This window comes from Rhineura floridana, chromosome 18, assembly GCF_030035675.1.
Source record: "Rhineura floridana isolate rRhiFlo1 chromosome 18, rRhiFlo1.hap2, whole genome shotgun sequence".
Lineage (NCBI taxonomy): Eukaryota > Metazoa > Chordata > Lepidosauria > Squamata > Rhineuridae > Rhineura > Rhineura floridana.
Genome location: NC_084497.1, coordinates 17,207,359 through 17,227,679, shown reverse-complemented (window position 1 = coordinate 17,227,679; position 20,321 = coordinate 17,207,359). Strand labels below are relative to the sequence as shown.

Sequence of the window (20,321 nt, the reverse complement as noted above, 5' to 3'; positions counted from 1 at the left end):
CATGGCAAGCCACCCTAATGAGAAAAGGAGTCCAAGATGGATGGGAGTTTTTAAAAAAGGAAATTCTAAAAGCACAATGGCAAGCAATTCCAACAAGGAAAAAAGGGGGGAAACAGCAGAAGAAGCCAATGTGGCTTCACAAAAAGCTTAGAGATGACCTGAAAACAAAAAAAGGACACATACAGGAATTGGAAAGAAGGTCAGGCCACAAAGGAAGAGTACAGGCAGGTATCATGGAATTGCAGGGGTGGCGTCAGGAAGGCTAAAGCTGAGAATGAGCTGAGGCTAGCGAGGGATGCTAAAAGCAACAAAAAAGCTTTTTTCAGGTACGTCCATAGTAAAAGGCAGAGAAAAGAAATTGGTGGTACAGCTACTTAATGAGGATGGCAAAATGATAACTGATGACAAAGAAAAGGCAGAAGTGCTCAATTCCTACTTTGGCTCAGTCTTCTCCCGAAAAAGGGCCTATAACCCTCCAGGGAAACATGAAGTAGAAAGGGCAGGATTGGAGCTTGAGATTGATAGACAAACAGTCAAGCAATATCGAATCACTTTGAACGAGTTTAAATCAGCAGGGCCCGATAAATTGCATCCTAGAATATTGAAGGAACTGGCTGAAGAACTCTCAGAACCGCTGTCTATTATCTTTGCGAAATCATGGAGGACCAGTGAAGTGCCGGATGACTGGAGGAGAGCTAATGTTGTCCCTATCTTCAAAAAGGGCAAAAAGGAGAAACCGGGGAACTACAGACCAGTCAGCCTAACAACAATCCCTGGAAAAACTCTGGGGCAGATTATAATGCAGTCAATCTGTAAGCACCTTGAAAACAATGCAGTGATTACTAGGAGCCAACATGAATTTATGGAGAACAAATCCTGCCAAACTAATCTTATCTCATTTTTGGATCAGGTAACCTCCCTTGTAGACTGTAGGGATGCTGTGGACATAATATATCTCAACTTCAGCAAAGCTTTTGACAAAGTGCCCCATGATATTCTGATTAGCAAGCTAGCTAAACATGGGCTGGATAGAACAACTATCAGGTGGATCCACAGTTGGCTCCAGAATCATACTCAACAAGTGCTTATCAATGGTTCCTTCTCAAACTGGGCTGAAGTAACAAGTGGGGTACCACAGGGCTCGGTCCTGGGCCCAGTGGTATTCAACATTTTTATTAACGATTTGGTTGAGGAGGTACAGAGCATGCTTATCAAATTTGCAGATGATACAAAATTGGGGGGCACAGCCAATACCGTGGAAGACAGAAACAAAATTCAAAGGGACCATGATAGGCTGGAGCATTGGGCTGAAAACAACAGAATGAAATTCAGCAGGGATAAATGCAAAGTTCTACACCTAGGAAAAAGTAACCAAATGCACAGTTATAAGATGGGGGATACTTGGCTCGGCAATACGACATGTGAGAAGGATCTTGGAATTGTTGTTGACCACAAGCTGAATATGAGCCAACAGTGCAATGTGGCTGCAAAAAAGGCAAATGCTATTTAAGGCTGCATTAACAGAAGTATAGTTTCCAAATCGCGTGAAGTATTAGTTCCCCTCTATTCGGCACTGGTTAGGCCTCATCTTGAGTACTGCGTCCAGTTCTGGTCTCCGCACTTCAAGAAGGATGCAGACAAACTGGAACAGGTTCAGAGGAGGGCAACAAAGCCCTATGAGGAGAGACTGAAAGAACTGGGCACGTTTAGCCTGGAGAAGAGAAGACTGAAGGGAGATATGATAGCACTCTTCAAGTACATGAAAGGTTGTCACACAGAGGAGGGCAGGGATTTCTTGTCAATTGTCCCAGAGTGCAGGACACAGAATAATCAGGCTCAAGTTGCAGGAAGCCAGATTTCGACTGAACATCAGGAAAAATGTCCTAACTGTTAGAGCCATACAACAATGGAACCAATTACGTAGAGGGGTAGTGGGCTCTCCGACACTGGAGGCCTTCAAGAGGCAGCTGGACAGCCATCTGTAGGGAATGCTTTGATTTGGATTCCTGCACTGAGCAGGGGGTTGGACAAAACGTCCTTATAGGCCCCTTCCAACTCTACTATTCCATGATTCTATTCTATGAATGTCCGTTCCACACCTGTAAGGAATTAATCTTAGCAATACCTACTCTTTGGAACTCCCTGCCCATTGATACTAGGGAGGTGCCTTCATTGTACTGTTTTGGGCACCTGCTAAAAACCTTTTTTCAGTTTGGTCTATGACTGTAAATAAAAAAATCAATCAATCTGTCAAAACCTTTTTTTAAGAAAAAGCAAGCCTATTCAGACATGCATTTTAGTATGTAATTTTATGTTATAATGTAGATTTTTAACTGCTACCATATATATATATATATTAGGCCAACTTGCTTTTAACTTCACAGGAACATAGGAAGCTGCCTCACACTGAGTTGGATGCTTGATCCGTCTAACTCAGTACTGGCTACACCGACCAGCAGAGGCTCTCAAGGGTTTCAGGCAGGAGCCACCACCAGCCCTACCTGTAGATGCCACTGGGGATTGAATTTGGGGACTTTCTACTTGCAAGGCATGTGGTCTACCACTCAGCTACAACCCTTCCCCCAAACCTCTTTGCAGGGCTGATGCCAGAGGGTGGCCAGATCGGGCCCTGGTTGAGGTCCCCTGTGGCCCACAAGGACCCCTGAAGAGCCTCTCATTAGGGTGGGAGGGTAGCACTCCCATTCTGCAATCTGTGGCACAATGTCCTGACCCTGCCACAGAGTGCATAGAAGGAACTTCTAGGTACCCCCCCAATACAGACAGTGTGGGCTTCAATAAGCCTGCATGCACGCCCCATCTACCTCTCCTCTCCCTGAGAATGCCATGTGCACTGTGCGTGCATGCCTAGCAATAAGTAAGATAGCAGTGGGGGCTTCCCTAAGGGGCTGATGCCCCTGCGGCCACCTTAATTGATGGCAGGCATGGGCACTACACATGCATGTCATTCACATGACACGATGTGAGACGAGGTAGGTAGGTCACGTGGGCAGGTGCTTCAGGTCTGCGGCAGGCTGGTGCCCAAGGGACCAGTCATGCCTGGTGCCGGCCCTGCTTCTTTGGTTTTTTGATAATTTTAATGTATATTTTATATTATATGTAAGTGGCTGGTTTAGGACATGTTTTAGGCACTGGATAGCCTCCTTCAAGAGGCATTGGCTAAATCAGTGTCCTAAATCCATGCTTCTTCTACCCCCTCGTTAGCTAAGCATGTCGCTCTGGCTCCTGCTGGGAAGAATGGCAGGATATATATAAAATAATAAATAAATAAATAAAACCTGGAAAGCTTGTCTAGGATGCCACCACCACTCCCAGCATCTAAGCATCCTACAGCTTCTGAAATGCTTCCAGTTCCTGCTCTGATGGATTGCAGCTGATCTCGCAATTCCCACCAGAAGTTAGAGCCTTTGGCACCCTATGGTGGCACCATGCATGGTGAAGAGCAACATGTTCCAAAGCTGCAGCCCCGACATTGACTTACGTCCTGATTGGTCATGTCCCAGTAAGGCCGTTCCCCATAGGACATCACCTCCCACATGACTATGCCGTAGCTCCACACATCGCTGGCAGAAGTGAACTTCCGGTACTGGATGGCTTCCGGCGCTGTCCAGCGGATCGGAATCTTTCCACCCTGCATTGGGTAGTGGGGTGGGGGGAGGAAGACATAGGATGGGTGTTTAGTAGCTAACTGGGTTGCTAGGGAAGCAGAAAGGCCTAATTTCCCATTTTACCCTGTATTCATTACATGCATACTGTTTCTGTTCCACTGCAGTTTGTCTTCTGCCAAAACTTCCATTATTTTTCTTGCCGTCCACTGTGGTGAAGTTATGGAGTGTATGTAATCATGTAAATTACGCAAGTTACATTGTCATTATGCCATTCCATCCCATTCATTTCAATGCAAGCACAATGCAATTGGAGTGGAAAATGTAATCAATCATTTAGCGTTTGTGGACCAAAAGCAACAACAGCAGCGAATACCAGTCATATTCGCTGGATTGATCTCCATTCTGGACACGGGACGAATAAGCATCAGCAATTTCTGCCCCCCTTTTCTGTGTTCATCCGAATTCTCCGACATCCTTAGCCAGGTTGAATGTCTGCTAATGCAATCCACAGGAAGGAGCTCTATAATAGTTTGTCCTAACCCACGTTATTGTACAGAAATCAGTATACCATAGGTTGGGCTGGGTTTAAATCCATACCCGAACCTGGCAGTATTGTAGCACTATTAATGTAAGCGCAAGTCTCACATTCCCTCGCCTGAATATCCCAGCTCCTGAAGAAGTGACAGCTTCTAATATGGGCTGTGAACCCCATGTTCCTACCCATGAGCAATGCTACCACAAATCTTTCTCCATAAGGCATCATTTAAAAATCATGGGCAACTCTATAAGGAGAGGGAGGCTTTAAGGCATGACAGCAAAATAGAAACCCCATGTTGACAGGCAGTCTACCTTTGAATATTGATTTTATGTGAGGCACCCTCCCTTTCATGACCTGCTCATAATGCTCCCCAGAAGTGACTAGTTGGCCACCACTGGACATAGATGAGCTGGACAAGATAAATCTTTGCTCTCATCCCAGAAGCTCCTTTTTTATGTATGTTCTTATTTTCATAGAAGACCAGGGGAAATTAAGTTGCCGGTTGCCACTGCCCTCGCATAGCACCCCCAGACCTTCGCCCAGCACACTGGCAAAATGAAAAATGCAACGGCAGAGGCTTCACTGCCAGCATCAGTGATAGCCTCAACATGCTCATTGATCATCACGGAGGAAGTGTTATAAATTCTTAACGTTGCCATGCAGAGACTGCACTGCAAGCAGAGTGCATTTGGATGTGCTGGTTGAGGCTTTGATGAATACTGTTATTCTCTCCGCTGCAAATAAAAAGTGTTGAGACCTCTAAATAAAAGGATTGTTGTTGTTATCTGCCTTCAAGTCGACCACGACTCATGGCAACCCTATGAATCAGCGACCTCCAAGAGCATCTGTTATAAACCACCCTGTTCAGATCTTGTAAGTTCAGGCCTGTGGCTTCCTTTATGGAATCAATCCATCTCTTGTTTGGCCTTCCTCTTTTTCTACTCCCTTCCATTTTCCCCAGCATTATTGTTTTTTCTAGTGAATCATGTCTTCTCATGATGTGTCCAAATTATAAGAACCTCAGTTTCATCATTTTAACTTTTCGTGATAGTTCTGGTTTAATTTGTTCTAACACTCAGTTATTGGTCTTTTTTGCAGTCCGTGGTATGCGCAAAGCTCTCCTCCAACATTTCAAATGAGTTAATTTTTCTCTTACCCGCTTTTTTCACTGTCCAACTTTCACATCCATACATAGAGATCAGGAATACCATGTTCTGAATGATCCTGACTTTAATGTTCAGTGATATATCTTTGCATTTGAGGACTTTTTCTAGTTCTCTCACAGCTGCCCTCCCCAGTCCTAGCCTTCTAATTTCTACTGCATGAAACACCAGCTCGGGGAAAGGGCACTGAATTAGGACAATTAAATAGTCAAGAAGCCTTACAGCAAGAAAAGAGACAGTTGGAGACGCTGAGGAGAGCTGATAGCTAGGTGTGGAGTAGAATGTTCAATAGGAATACATGTTAAGGGCTAAATATGTTTCAAAAGGTGTAAGTTTTGGAAAACATGATATAAGTGAGGAACAAGTGAGATCGTTAGTTAGGGAACACAGATGGGGGGTCAGGACACTTTACAGACAAGGTGGCCAGGATAAGGTAGAAGCACCCAAGAACACCCAAGGGAGCACCTGGGATGGAAAAGGTGTAAGAAAGCATATATAAATGACCAATAGTAGTAATGGAGACACATCAACATCCCATCACGCCCAAGAAAGAGGAGCTACATCATGACTACAACACGCCTCTGGCTTGGTAAGATTCTTTCCCTGTTATCCAGACTGATCACCCGGATAACGGTTAATTTTGTCTATGTGGAAATGGTAAACCAAATGTTTTCTCTAGTGTCAGATAAATAGTTAATAGTTTTGTGTCTGTATGGCTACGAGAGTGTAGAATGTTGCCTGTTAAGAATTATATTCATTATCAAGTGTGAATAAAGCTTGTAAAACCATCTTCGGTGCCTGTTGTCTATGGGATGCATCAATGCAGTGTCCGTTGAATCTGGCAACTGTCAAAGGTCCCATTGTGTAAAACAATAGCCCAACTGGCAAGGGGTAACACCGTGATCACTGTTGGAAGCCAGGCAAGAGCCGGTTTAGGTTGTTTTGTATGTATTCCAGAAGGAAGATAGAGTTAGGGTCCTCCAGCTGGCTAAGCTTGCCTGCCTTTACCTGTGCTCTTCTCTACCGAACTTCTTTCCGTTGCAAACTGATATGCTCAAGGAAGCTGACCTGCCCCTCCTTCGTCTTCTTCTTTGACCATCCAAGGAGAGGGAAGACATCTTTGTCTTTGCTCTCTCTCCTGAGCCATGAGGGCAATACCCACATCTGGCAATTGCGCCTCCAACTTAGGTAGTTAGAACTAGGTATGCCTTTCCTATCTACTATGTATTTCTATTCACTAATACGCAAAAAACTTTGTGGTTTAAGAATATACCTTCAGTAGGGCCCCACTCATATGGCAGGTTAGGTTCAAGACCCCTGCCGAAAAGCGGATCAGCTGTAGCGCAGGGGTCTGGAACCTAACCCACTGATCACACCAGAGGAGGAGGAGATCAGATCCTCCCCTCCTCGGGCACGATCAGCTCGAGCGGGAGTCTGACCCCGCCAGAAGAGAAGATCAGCTGTATCTTCCCCTCCTCCGGTGCGATCAGCTGGAGTGCGGGAGTCTGACCGCCCCGAGAAGAAGATAAGCAAGGTCAGTAATAGGATTACAGGTTCTCTGTGAACATGGCTGATTTTTCATTACTTTCAAAAGATTATGAGAACTCTGACAGAAATTTAGAGGGTTGTTGAGTTCCTGAGTTCGTTTCTGAGTTCAGGACTATAGGTTTTGTAAGGTTTTCTTTTGAAATGAGCTTATGGGAAGCATCAGAATTGCATGGGGGGTATTTTCAATTTAACATTGCGGAATGCAAAAAACTTCATGCTGACTATAGTATATAGCCACTCTTGTGGCTTTATAATAAAGTAGCTTTGGTGGCCAGTTGGTGATGTAAACAGGCAACGTCGGATGGGGAGGGGTTGAAGGGCAACCTGATGCTCAGGTGTCTTGGTGACACTTCCCTTGTTCCACCACGCAAACACACAGGATGCCTAGTTTTCTTGCGGGAGGCCTCTCCTCCCCTCCCCTTCTCCCTCCTCCTCCTCCAAATACCAGTTTGAAGCTGATCTTGGCTGAAACGTGCTTTCCTTTCAAAGAGGTTGCTTGCAATCGGCAGGGTTGACCTTAGGGCAGGAGTCTCTCCTGAACCATGAGGGCAATACCCAAGTCTGGGCATTGCGCCTCCAGCTTTGTTAGAACTAGGTATGCCTTTCCAGCAGCTTTTCTTATTTTACCAAGTCTTGAGTCTCAGTGATCTCAATGCAGGGTTAAAAGCCTGCTTCTCCGGTAAATGAACACCCACAACTGAGTTACTCCACACATGCATAACAATCATCTTAGGAGCCTTCCCTCCTGTGTCTTACCAGGGCACTGGTGTAGGTGGGGTCTGAGGTGTCGTCTTCCAGAAAGCGGGAGAGGCCGAAGTCGGAGACCTTGCAGACCAGATTGCTGTTGACAAGGATGTTGCGTGCTGCCAGGTCACGGTGGACATAGTTCATGTCGGCCAGGTACTTCATGCCGGCGGCGATGCCCCGTAGCATGCCAACCAGCTGAATCACCGTGAACTGACCGTCGTTTTGCTGGGGGGGGGAGAGAGAAGAAAGGCCGCAAGGGTTAAGCGACATCCGTGGTGGGCAAAAAGGGGGCAAACCTTTGGCTTTCAAGAAGAATTGACACCCATGACCCACCTGGCTAACCTTGGCCGTGGGTGGTTTGGCACCTGGCTCACCGGAGACCTGAGCAAACTGGCTCTTCAAGGGGTGGGATGGGGGGAGGAATTCCATCTGGCCACATTATCCTCCAGCATGCAGGAAACAACATGTGGATGAACTGTTCTCTTTGACTGAAAGGTCTGCTTAATCCCCTCAGCTGTTTTAATACCATTTGGTGTGAACTCCTATAGAGTAAGGCCCTACTTGGGAGATGGGGAGGAAGGGGCTATGTTGCTGTTTGTATGATGCTGTATTGCCCTAGATGGAGGTGGGTGAATGAGCTGGTTGTATTCAGCTAAATCAGAAATATAATGAGCAAAGCTAGTCATGTTCCTTAACTTTAATGGGTCTGAGAAGAATTAACACTGCAGACAACTCTATACTTAATGCTACCAGAGACTGTGTATGAAACTATGGGTGCAATTCTATTTCATTTAGTTGTTAATGTATCCATGTGGAATTTTTATTGCATTTCTGCACTTGATTTTCATTCACAATATTTTCTTTTTTAAATGTTTCTTTCCCCAAATACTTTATTTTAGCATTTGAAATGATCTATTTGATCCTTTATGGCAGGCCGTAAACCACTTAGAGATTCCTTCGGAAAGATGAAGCGGTATGGAAATAATTTAAATTGAGTAAGATCAGGCTAAGGAAGTCAACATCCGACCTCTTTGCTCTCTTGGGGAACCTCCATCACAAACATTTCAAGTGTGTGTGTGTGTGTTTGGAAGGGGGAAGTTATACACCAGAGGAACCTCAGACCTGAGGTCTGTATATGATCCTTCAGGGCGCTCCATCTGCCTCTTGGAACTCTCCTGAGGCTCCTCCTCCTCCTCAGGCCACACCCCTCAGTAGCCCAGCTCTATGCCTTCCTCGGGTGCTTTTGCTTGGCTGGAATGTGTCCCCAAATGGTAATAATGTCTCTTGCTTGCCTTTGTGGAGGATGGAGAGGTGCATGTGCGTGGAAACCTCTGACTTTTGCATGGCTAGAATGTACAAAGAAAAGAGACACATTTATTGTTCTGTCCCCTTTTGCTCCTGGCCCTGCTCACCACTGGCATGCGGCCCCCAGAAGGCTCTTGATGAGGCAATGCAGACCTCTGGATGAAAAAGGTTCCCCATCTCTGACTGCGGAACACTCTTGGGTCCTGGGACCCTCCTTCCCATTACCGTCCATGCAGCCCTCTCTGTGCTGGGGTTAGGGATGGGATCCGTTGGCCGGTGCCGTTTCGAAAGCATTCCATTGAGCTAATGTGCCAGAATTGAGGAAGTTTTTTGCCTGCTAGCCGCTGCTTTTACCAATCTGTTTTCCTCCCCTTGCAAAAAATATTGATATTTATATTGATATTTTAAAGGAAATATCAATAATTTTGAAAAGAAATACCAATAAAATGATCATTCTTAATATCCACATTGTAGATATTGATCTGTTTTTGAAAATAGTTGCAGGAAAACACTATATAAAAGTCCAATTCACAACGATAGAGAATAAGTGAATTAACTGAAAATTCAGTACCAAATCTGAACTGAGTGAAATTCTAGCACAGTCCTAGTTGGGGTGGCTGAAGACATGGAGCTGCGATCCTGATGAGCTTGCGCAGGGTATCTATAACCCTGGTCTTCCAACACGTGGATTGGAGTCATATGTGGAAGGAGCCACAAAGAGATGTATTTCCTCCCCTCCTTTTTAAAAACATGGCTGTGATTTTGGTTAGACAAGGTGCGGCAGGGAAGAAGACAAACAGATTTGAACAAGACTGGGAAATGTTTAAAGAATTTTGGAATACTAAGCAGGAAGGAGTTAAAAGAAAACCCTTTCCCAATTTTATGAGATGTGAATATGACCCTTCTCAATTTTTCAGATTTTTAGGGTTGTATCCAATGTTAGTCCTACTCAGAGACCCGTAAAAAAGAATGCACATGATGAATTTAGGTCCATTCATTTAAACTATTTATGATATGTATTTGTCGCTTACTACAAAACTTTTGTCTCAAAGTGGCTAACCATTTTTGAATGGGTCTGCTATGAGTAAAGCATAGTTAAGATACAACCTTTATAAATTACCACGTCATAAATGAAACACAGAATGCTATACTCCTACTTTATAATTATTACAAAAGTAGGAGTAATATAGTTATAGTCTATATGTAGCTATTATTATTATTATTATCATTATTATATATAAATTTATTTTAAAATATTGTTATTAAGAACATAAGAAGAGCCTGCTGGATCAGGCCAGTGGCCCATCTAGTCCAGCATCCTGTTCTCACAGTGGCCAACCAGGTGCCTGGGGGAAGCCTGCAAGCAGGACCCGAGTGCAAGAACACTCTCCCCTCCTGAGGCTTCCGGCAACTGGTTTTCAGAAGCATGCTGCCTCTGACTAGGGTGGCACAGCACAGCCATCACGGCTAGTAGCCATTGATACCCCTGTCCTCCATGAATTTGTCTAATCTTCTTTTAAAGCCATCCAAGCTGGTGGCCATGACTGCATCTTGTGGGAGCAAATTCCATAGTTTAACTATGCGCTGAGTAAAGAAGTACTTCCTTTTGTCTGTCCTGAATCTTCCAACATTCAGCTTCTTTGAATGTCCACGAGTTCTAGTATTATGAGAGAGGGAGAAGAACTTTTCTCTATCCACTTTCTCAATGCCATGCATAATTTTATACGCTTCCATCATGTCTCCTCTGACCCGCCTTTTCTCTAAACTAAAAAGCCCCAAATGCTGCAACCTTTCCTCATAAGGAAGTCGCTCCATCCCCTTGATCATTCTGGTTGCCCTCCTCTGAACCTTTTCCAACTCGATAATATCCTTTTTGAGATGAGGCGACCAGAACTGTACACAGTATTCCAAATGCGGCCGCACCATAGATTTATACAACGGCATTATGATATCGGCTGTTTTATTTTCAATACCTTTCCTAATTATCCCTAGCATGGAATTTGCCTTTTTCACAGCTGCCGCACACTGGGTCGACATTTTCATCGTGCTGTCCACTACAACCCCGAGGTCTCTCTCCTGGTCGGTCACCGCCAGTTCAGACCCCATGAGCGCATATGTGAAATTAGGATTTTTTGCTCCAATATGCATAATTTTACACTTGTTTATATTGAATTGCATTTGCCATTTTCCCACCCATTCACTCAGTTTGGAGAGGTCTTTTTGGAGCTCTTCGCAATCCCTTTTTGTTTTAACAACCCTGAACAATTTAGTGTCGTCAGCAAACTTGGCCACTTCACTGCTCACTCCTAATTCTAGGTCATTAATGAACAAGTTGAAAAGTACAGGTCCCAATACCGATCCTTGAGGGACTCCACTTTCTACAGCCCTCCATTATTACTATTATAATTACTATTATATATTTATTTGTTTATTTTAAAATCACTAGCGTAAGGTATTATTGATTGGTAAATTCCCAGTTGTTGGCTGTTCCATCATTTATGGTTTGCTGTTGTTATGTTCTTTTTAAATGAATGACATTTGTTTATAGATGAATTCTGTACTATGTGTAAGCTTAACCTTCAATTAAAAAAAATAGATCAGGAAAACACACATACACACATGGTTGTGAGTTATATGAGGGAAGCCAGGGATTTTGAGCCAGGAAGTCAGAGCAAAGGAAGAAAGCCATGGGACAGGACCCTGGGGAACACACCAGCACAGGAAAGGCCCAATGAGCAGCTTGGGTGCGCAGGGCCAGTCTAGCGCCCCGGGAATGTTCACTTCCTGAAAGATGTTCCAAGCTGCAGTTCCCATAGCTCACCAAACGGGGCAGCAGCACACAAAAATTGGACTCTCCGTTCTAGCTGCGGCAGCTTCTGACAGCACATGTTCAGGAAGAGCTTACATGAGCTGCTTCTGTGTAACTCTCTGCCAGATCTTCAGAAAGAGGCAGCCATAAGCACAAGACAATTTGGGGAACCCCCGCCCCTGCTTTCTCCATTGATCACGTACCCGCAGGAAGGAATCTAAGGAGCCATTCTCCATGAATTCGGTGACAATCATGACAGGGGTGCTCTTGGTGACCACTCCCTCCAGGTGGATGACGTTGGGGTGGTCAAACTGGCCCATGATGCTGGCTTCACTCAGGAAGTCCCGTCGTTGCTTTTCTGTGTAGCCCGATTTCAGCGTCTTGATGGCCACAAAACTCTCCCTCTTGCCCGGAAGCTTCAGGTGTCCACTGCAAACCTCGCCAAACTCCCCTGGAGTGGCAAACAGAGTGTAGGAAAACAAAGAGGTCAGGCTCCTTTGCGGACACGCATTTCAAGCGCAAGGCATGATGCCTGCCCCTTCCTCATTCGGTGGGAAACGAGGCATCCACACATACCGGGCTTAAGGCTGTGCCAAAAACTCTGGCCCTCATTCAACATTCCCAATAGCTGGCAATTAAAATGAGGACCCTAAAGCAGTTTTGGGGGTGATCTAAAGCAGTTTTGGCGGTTCAAGCTTTGGGGATTGATGAGAAATTCCTGGACATTCTCCTGGTTGCCGCTTATCAACCCGCTGACCCTCCTCAAAGCATGCACTGTAGCATTATTCTGAGGCATCTGAGGGGGGGGGGAATAGTGGTCCTCATTGGAGGCCACTAATTTATGCAGTGTCTGCCATTTTCCTCCAAAATGCTTCTTCTGGGGAATTTCAGGGAAAGTTGCAGCTCCTGAAAAGAGCTCCACCACCACTGCTGATGAGGAGAGAGAAGAGAGAGAGCATCCCACTGCTACCACCACTCATCAGTAAGCTCCTCCTGAAATTGCCCTCTTCCAAGTTTAGCACAAATTTTCACTCTTGATTTTTGAGATGAAAGCTCAAAAATTTAAGCTTTTGGCTTGGCCCTAGCTGAGTGTGCACTTAGCCACACACTCACATCAGTCACTCCACACACACCTTCCCATCTTGGGCAGCAACGTAGGTTGCAGCAGAGACACCAAAGGGAGACTTACCTGCACCAATCACCTGCTCGATCTTGACACATGAGATGTCGATCTCTTTTGCAAACTCCCTGACAGCCTCATTGGGGTCTTCATAGGTGAAAGGGTCAATGTAAATTTTCATGCCGGGAGTCACTGTTCAGAGGTGGAAAAGGGCAGATTATTTATTTATTTATTATTTTCCTCACATGTCCAGCCCCACAGAGCTCAAGCCAACATACATGGGGGAGGGAATTGGTCTCTTGCTCCCACTTATAACAGGGCTGGAGAATATGGCCCTCCAGATGTTGCTGAACCACAACTCCCATGATCAACTTCAGGCAGTGGCAACTGCTGTGGGTTTTAGTCTGAACCTTCAAGAAGCTGTCCACGGTTTGGACTAAAACCCAGGGCAGATTCCACTGCCTCACTGACATAGAGTCAGCAGCTGCCAGTGACTTCAGGAAGGCCACAAGTTACCCATACCTGCTCTAAGGGGCACTCACCTCTTCCAGGAGGGAATGCCTTTTCTAAATGGACACATCCCTCCATCTTTCATATGCAGTGTGGAATGCTGCTTCGCAGAGCAGTGCTGGGGAATCTGTGATCGTCCAGATGGATTCGCAAAGCCCATCATTCCTGACCTTGGCCATGCAGGCTGGGGCTGATGGGAATTGCAGCCCAGCAACATCTGGAAGGCCACAGGCTCCCCAGCCATGCCTTACTAGAACCCTGTGAGACGGCAACTGGCCCCAGCTCAACCCAGTCTGCTTCATAATTAAGCAGCGACACATAGAATCACTGAATGATACAATGGTAGAGTTGAAACAGACCTATAATGCCATCAAGTCCAACCTCTGTTCAATGTAGGAATCCAAATTAAAGCATGCCCAACAGGTGGCTGTCCAGTTGCCTCTTGAAGGCCTCCAGTGTTGGAGAGCCCACCACCTCCCTAGGTCATTGGTACCACTCTAACAGTTAGGAAGTTTTTCCTGATGTTCATCTGAAATCTGGCTTCCTGCAATTTGAGCCCATTCTTCTGTGTCCTGCACTCTGGGACAATAGAGAAGAGATCCTGACCCTCCTTTCTGTGTGGCAACCTTTCCAGTACTTGAAGAGTGCTATCATATCTCCCCTCAGACTTCTCTTCTCAAGTCTAAACATGCCCAGTTCTTTCAGTCTGTCCTCATAGACTTTTGTTTCCAATCCCCCGATCATCCTCGTTGCCCACCTCTGAACGTGTTCCAGTTTGTCTGCATCTTTCTTAAAGTGTGGTGTCCAGAACTGACGCAGTACTCAAGATGAGGCCTAACCAGTGCTGAATAGAGGGGAACCAATGTTTCAAGCATTTCGGAAACTACACTTCTGTTAATGTAGCCTAAAACAGCATTTGCCGTTTTTGCAGTCACATCACACTGCTGGCTCATATTCAGCTTGTGATCAACAACAATCCAAGATCCTTCGCATATGTAGTATTGCTGAGCCAAATATGCCCAATCATAAGACTGTGCATTTGGTTTCTTTTTCCTAGGTGTAGAACTTTCCACTTTTCCCTGTTAAATTTCATTATGTTGTTTTCAGCCCAGTTCTCCAGCCTATCAAGATTCTTTTGAATTTTGTTTCTGTCTTCCCAGGGTATCAGTTATCCCTCCCAATTGTGTATAATCTGCAAATTTGATAAGCATTCCCTGCACCTCCTCATCCAAGTCATTAATAAAAAAGTTGAAGAGCCCTGGGGCCAGGGCTGAGCCATGCGATACTCCGCTCATTGCCAGTTTGAGAATGAACCATTGATAAGCGCTCTTTGAGTATGATTCTGTAGCTAACTGTGGTTCCACCTGATAGTTCCAGCCCACATTTAGCTAGCTTGCTATGCCCCTTATTATGGGGCACTTTGTCAAAAGTTTTGCTGAAGTCGAGATGTAATGTCCACAGCATTTCCACAATCTACCGGGGAGGTTACCTGATCAAAACATGAGATAAGATTATAGTCTGGCAGGATTGTTCTCGATAAATCCATGTTGGCTTCTAGTAATCACTGCATTGTTTTCAAGGTGCTTACAGACTGACTGCTTCATAATCTGCTCCAGAATTTTTCCAAGGATTGATGACAGGCTGACTGGTCTGTAGTTTCCAGGTTCCTCCTTTTTGCCCTTTTTGAAGATAGGGACAACATTAGCCCTTCTCAAGTCATCTGGCACTTCACCCATCCTCCATGGTTTCACAAAGAGACAGTGGTTGTGAGAGTTCTTCAGCCAATACTCCCAAGCCTTAGCTTCACACTCTCACCATGACATCACACCGGCTTTCTTGCATTTGTGCAATGCTAGCTGGAAGTGTCTGTACAAGCCTGTGGGTTTGTCTGTCCATGCACGCTTACGCGCAACTCAGCTGTGTGAGTCCGGGCTGACCAACTGACATGCCGTGGGATCCATGCCTTGTCAGGAATCAAGTGGAAGAGAAATTGGGTTTATACTTCTTAGTTATTGGGCTGTTCCATTCTCCCTTTATTTAGGGAGAGGTACTTAGGTAATTGAGTCACCTGAGTGGGGACTCTGATGATCTGAAGCTCGTATCCTGTTTTCTCATGCACACATGGGGGTAGGAGAGACACTGTTGGGTCAGGCTGGGAGATGTTCCTTTTCACTTTCGGGCACAGCAGCATCCAGGGGTCTCTCAGACTGGCGCTCCCAGTGAGCAGGGTCCAGCTCTTGACCTCCTGCCCCACCAAGGCTCTTCCAGGTGGCGAGCTGTGCTTCAGGGAGCCTTCTGGGCTGCAGTACCAGCCATCCTGAGCATTCTGTCAGCTGACGGCCAATGGCCCTGTCCACCATGCCATATAAAGCCCTGGCCTCAGCGTGAGAGGAAATCCTTTCTGGTGTGAGGACCATGATCTCAGCCAGGTGTAGGGAGCCTTTTTCAGTCTGAGGGCCACATTCCCTCCTGAGTAACCTTCCAGGGGCCACATCCCAGTGTGTGAGGCTAATGGCAAAAGTGTGCCGAGAGATTAACATAAATGTTGTCTTTGCACAGTAAGCTCGTTTCTACATGTGCTCACACACCCCACTCTGTCCTTCATCCTGGCGAGCAAGAGGTATGATCAGAGTTCCAGCAGACATTCTAGCCAGGCGAAAACACTCAAGGAGGGTGCGAAATAGGGCTGGTGAGGGGTGTGGCTTGGGATGATGCGTGCCTTGGACAGATCCTGAGGGCCAGATAAAGAGGCTTGGAGGACCGCATTCACCCTCTCTGCTTGGGCTTGAGGTTCCTCATCCCTGGCTCATCTGCATTTGCAGCTTTGGAAACTGTCCCTCGCCTGTTCTGAGCGACACATCTCTTTCTGGCCGACTTGGATTGCCATCTGACTCTCCAGCCCCCTCCAAAAGTGCACACCCTGAATTGTGGAACCCAGCGACCAGAAGCCTGACCCTTACTGAGGCCTGATTGAAAGCTGGAGAGCGATACAAGATCAGCCAAGAGAGTAGAGCATTATTGTACTCATTCAGTAAAATTAGTGAGGAATGTCAAAGCAGAGTTCTTCAACCTTGGGACCCCTGCATGTTGCTGGACTACAACTCCCATCATCCACAGCCACCTTCGCCAATGGCTTTGGGGGGCTTTGTAGTCCAATGACATCTGGGGACCCCAAGTTGAAGAAACCTGAACTAAGGCTGTCCAGAGGGTAAAGCAGAGTATGGGTTTGTATCCAGTGCTAGTCCTATTCACAGTAGACCCATTGCGGTTGTTAATTAAATCAATATCCTACCCTTCCTTCCAAAGGGAGCCCAGGGTGCAAAAAAAAGCACTAAAAACATCTTTTTAAAAAATATTTAAAACATCTTAAAAAACAATTCCAATACTGGGTTAAGGTCTCTACTTAAAAGGCTTGTTGAAAGAGGAAGGTCTTCAGTAGGCACCGAATAGACAATACAGATAGAGCCTGTCTAATATTTAAGGGGAGGGGATTCCACAGGGTAGGTGCCGCCACACTAAAGGTCCATTTCCTATATTGTGCAGAACGAACCTCCTGATAAGATAGTATCTGCAGGAGGCCCTCACCTGCAGAGCGCAGTGATTGACTGGGTATATAAAGGGTAAGACAGTCTTTCAGGTATCCTGGTCCCGAGCTGTATAGGGCTTTGCACACCAAAACCAGCACCCTGAACTTCGCCCAGTAGCTATGTGGACAGAACCAATGTAGGTGCATGCATTTCAAAGAGTCTACTCTGATAACTTAGTTGGATACAACCCAGGGGGCCTGAAACCAAGAGGGACAGAGGTTTAAAGGCACTGAGGCAGAGCAGGGAATGGCCTCCCCAACCACCCCATCCCAGGGCTCCACACCCTCTGGAGAGTACATACTGTGACCGCTGGTGTAGTGCTGTAGCTTGTCAGTGTACTCCGAGTCTGCACGCTCAAATCCTCGTCTTCTGGAAGGAGAGCACCGGGCTGAGCGGGAGGCAGATTGACTAGCAGAGCAGGGGGGCAAGGCTGGGCTTCAGCACTAAGCCCGGAGACACAGAGCATTTTTTCCACCGCCCCCACCCCATCCTAGAGCCCGATCCCTTCCTCCCCTTCCAAGTCCTTCCCACCCATCACCAGGAGGGCTGCATCCTCACGTTTGTGAGAACGGGGCTGCTCCATTTCCGCAGCTGCTGCACATGCCCTCTGCACTGCAGGCGGTGGTGTTGAGCCCTGGGACCGGAATGGTGTCGACGTTAAGCACATGCGTGCCTGTGGATGCATGCACAGGCACCCCTCTGCACCAGTCACTCCCAACTGAGGAAGTAAAGGGTTGCACCCAATGCTAATCTTACTCAGAGTTAGACCCCTTGAAATTAATGAACATGGCTAATGTAATTCCTTTAATTTCATGGGGTCTGTTCTGAGTTGGATACAACTCTACGTCTCTTCCATGGCATGTCCCTTCACATTGTAGACCAGCAAGTGCTGATGGTGTCAAAGCACAGTCTTTAGGAACTAACTTATACTGCCTTGGTCCATCTAGGTCCGTACGGTCAACACTGACTGTCAGCAGCTCTCCAGGGTTTTAGATATGGCTCTCTCCCAGCCCTGCCTGGAGATGCTGAAGACTGAAGCTGGGACCTTCTGCGTGCAAAGCAGATGTTCTGCCACAGAGCTATGGCCCTTCCACAAATAAACACATTGAACTTCAAGGGAGCCTACTTGGCTCTTGTAGGATCAGGGCAGGGGAGGGACCATTGCTCTATCTAGTGATGCCTGCAAGGGCTGGCAGTGGCTCTCCAGGATTTCAGGCAGGGGGTCTCTCCCAGCCTTACCTGGAGATGCCAAAGACTGATGCGGGGGCCTTCTGCGTGCAAAGCAGATGCACTAACCACTAAGCTATGGCCTTTTCTTTAAGACATAGGAACTTAGAAGGCTGCCTTATTTCTCTGTGAGACCCACTGGTCCACACAGCTCAGTACTGTCTACACTGACTGGCAGCAGCTCTCCAGGATTTCAGACAAGAGCCTTTTTCCAGCCCTACCTGGATATGACAAGGATTGAACCTGGGGCCTTCTGCATGAAAGGCAGATGCTCCACCGCTGAGCTACGGCCCTCCCCCAAAGTGTTATGTAGCCCTCTGTGATGTTCCTATATTAATGTATATATGGTAAGTGTTGGTTGTTTAGAAGATACATGGTAAGTGGAGTGAAAGAGGGGGAGTGAATGGGCAGTAGAATGCGAGATGATTGGCTGAGTGTTTAAAATGGCTGAATGTATAAAAGGAAGAGTGAGAGTGGAATCTGGGGGGGAGAAGAGAACTGAGTGGGTTGCTTGGTGGGGTTTAGAGAGTTGTTTACCAGGAGGGAGGTGGAGTTCGGATTAGTATTGAGTAAAACCATATGCTTATGTGCCTTAAGAAGAAATCTTGTTAATCTTGTTAGCTTTGTTATCTGTAATAAATACTTAATTTGGTTTACCAAAGGCCTGATCCTTGGCTGGGGTTTCACAGACCAGAAGGCAGGGTAAGGTAATGACCAAGGCTGAAGGGGAACTGTAACAAATGGTGGCAGCGGTGAAGAGAATAACAATACCAGTATTCAGAGTCTCTGGGAATACCAGTATTGGGATGTTACTGGTGGTTGCCTAGCAGGGGGATCTGTTGAGATCTGTGCTAGAGCGGGGAGAGAAATCATAAGAGAGAGCGGTCCGGACTGGTGGAGTCCCTGGTGGTGCCTAGAGACAGGCAGTAACCACGAGCAGGTAGGAACCTGACAGGGAGAGCCAGGGAAGGACGCCTCACACCCTCCAGCTTGCCACAACCCTACCATCTTATCATAAGGCAATGAGGATCTCATCGACAACATAAATATGTGGGGATGGCAATCCATTTTTAGGAAGCTAGAAAGCTGCCTTACACTGAGTCGGACCACTGCTCTATCTACAGTAGCTCAGAACTATCTACATTGAATGGCTCTCCAGGATTTCAGACAGGAGTATTTCCCCCAAAGCATGGCTAAACAACGGAATTCCCTTCCACAGGAGGCAGGATTCCCTCCCACAGGAGGATGGTTACCAACTGGATGGCTTTAAAAGAGGATTAGACAAATATATGGAGGATAAAGCTATCAGTGGCTACTAGCCATGATGGCTATGCTCTGCCTCTATAGTCGGAGGCAGTAATCTTCCGAAGACCAGTTGCTGGAAACTGCACGAGGGAGAGACTGCTCTTGTGCTCAGGTCCTGCCTGCGGACTTCATTAGGACACCTGGTTGGCCACTATGAGAACAGGATGCTGGACTAGACAGGCCTCTGGCCTGATCCAGCAAAGCTCTCCTTGTGTTTTTATGTTCTAACCTGGGACCTTCTGCACGGAAAGCAGATGCTCTACCTCTGAGCTACAGCCCTTCCCCTAGACATGCCTACCGTAGAAGCGGCTCCCTTTAGACTGACACCACTTTTCTCCACAACACCATCATGCATTGTTGGATACAAGAAACAAGAGCCAAGACATATGAAACAGCAGCATCTCAGTGTTTCTTACAACTGTCTACTGAATCCATACCTCTCTTTGATAACCAGGCCTTCCTGGTTCCCTCCCCTAGAACCCCACCCTCTCACTCAGTAGCAAATCCTCCCTACCTGTTGCAAACGAGGACAATGACCACCAGGGCAATGAGGAAGACGAGGCCTGTGGCCGAGGAGCCAATGATGAGTGGCAGCTTCTCCTGGATGCTGGTTTGGTACTCAGCTGCAAGGGCATGCAGAAAGAACAAGGGCGTTTACTCCCCAGTCAAAGCAAGGAGGCCCAATCCCAGCGTAGGTTGGCATGACAAACGAGGGAAAAATGTGATTCAGTTCGCACTTAAAGGTGAAACTCCCTCACTTGCGCTTTCTGAAACAAGTGGACACTGAAGCACATCCATCCTTCGAAATTTGCACGTCTGCAAATGTTGCAATGCAG

General features: G+C 46.5%; 1 protein-coding gene across 2 annotated transcripts in view; it reads right to left on the bottom strand.

Annotated features, from left to right (window-relative positions):
* The window catches only part of EPHB2 (EPH receptor B2), a 148,158-nt gene that overhangs the window by 15,140 nt on the left and 112,697 nt on the right, over positions 1-20,321 (bottom strand). The window contains exons 8-13 of one of the 2 annotated variants that reach the window (XM_061602144.1): positions 20,000-20,108; positions 17,255-17,361; positions 12,926-13,048; positions 11,940-12,187; positions 7,632-7,847; positions 3,500-3,649 (exon numbers count right to left, since the gene is read on the bottom strand). In XM_061602144.1, coding sequence (XP_061458128.1) covers positions 3,500-3,649; positions 7,632-7,847; positions 11,940-12,187; positions 12,926-13,048; positions 17,255-17,361; positions 20,000-20,108 — 953 coding nt within the window. The remainder of the gene's footprint in view (positions 1-3,499; positions 3,650-7,631; positions 7,848-11,939; positions 12,188-12,925; positions 13,049-17,254; positions 17,362-19,999; positions 20,109-20,321) is intronic. The other variant, XM_061602145.1, reaches the window with a different exon arrangement.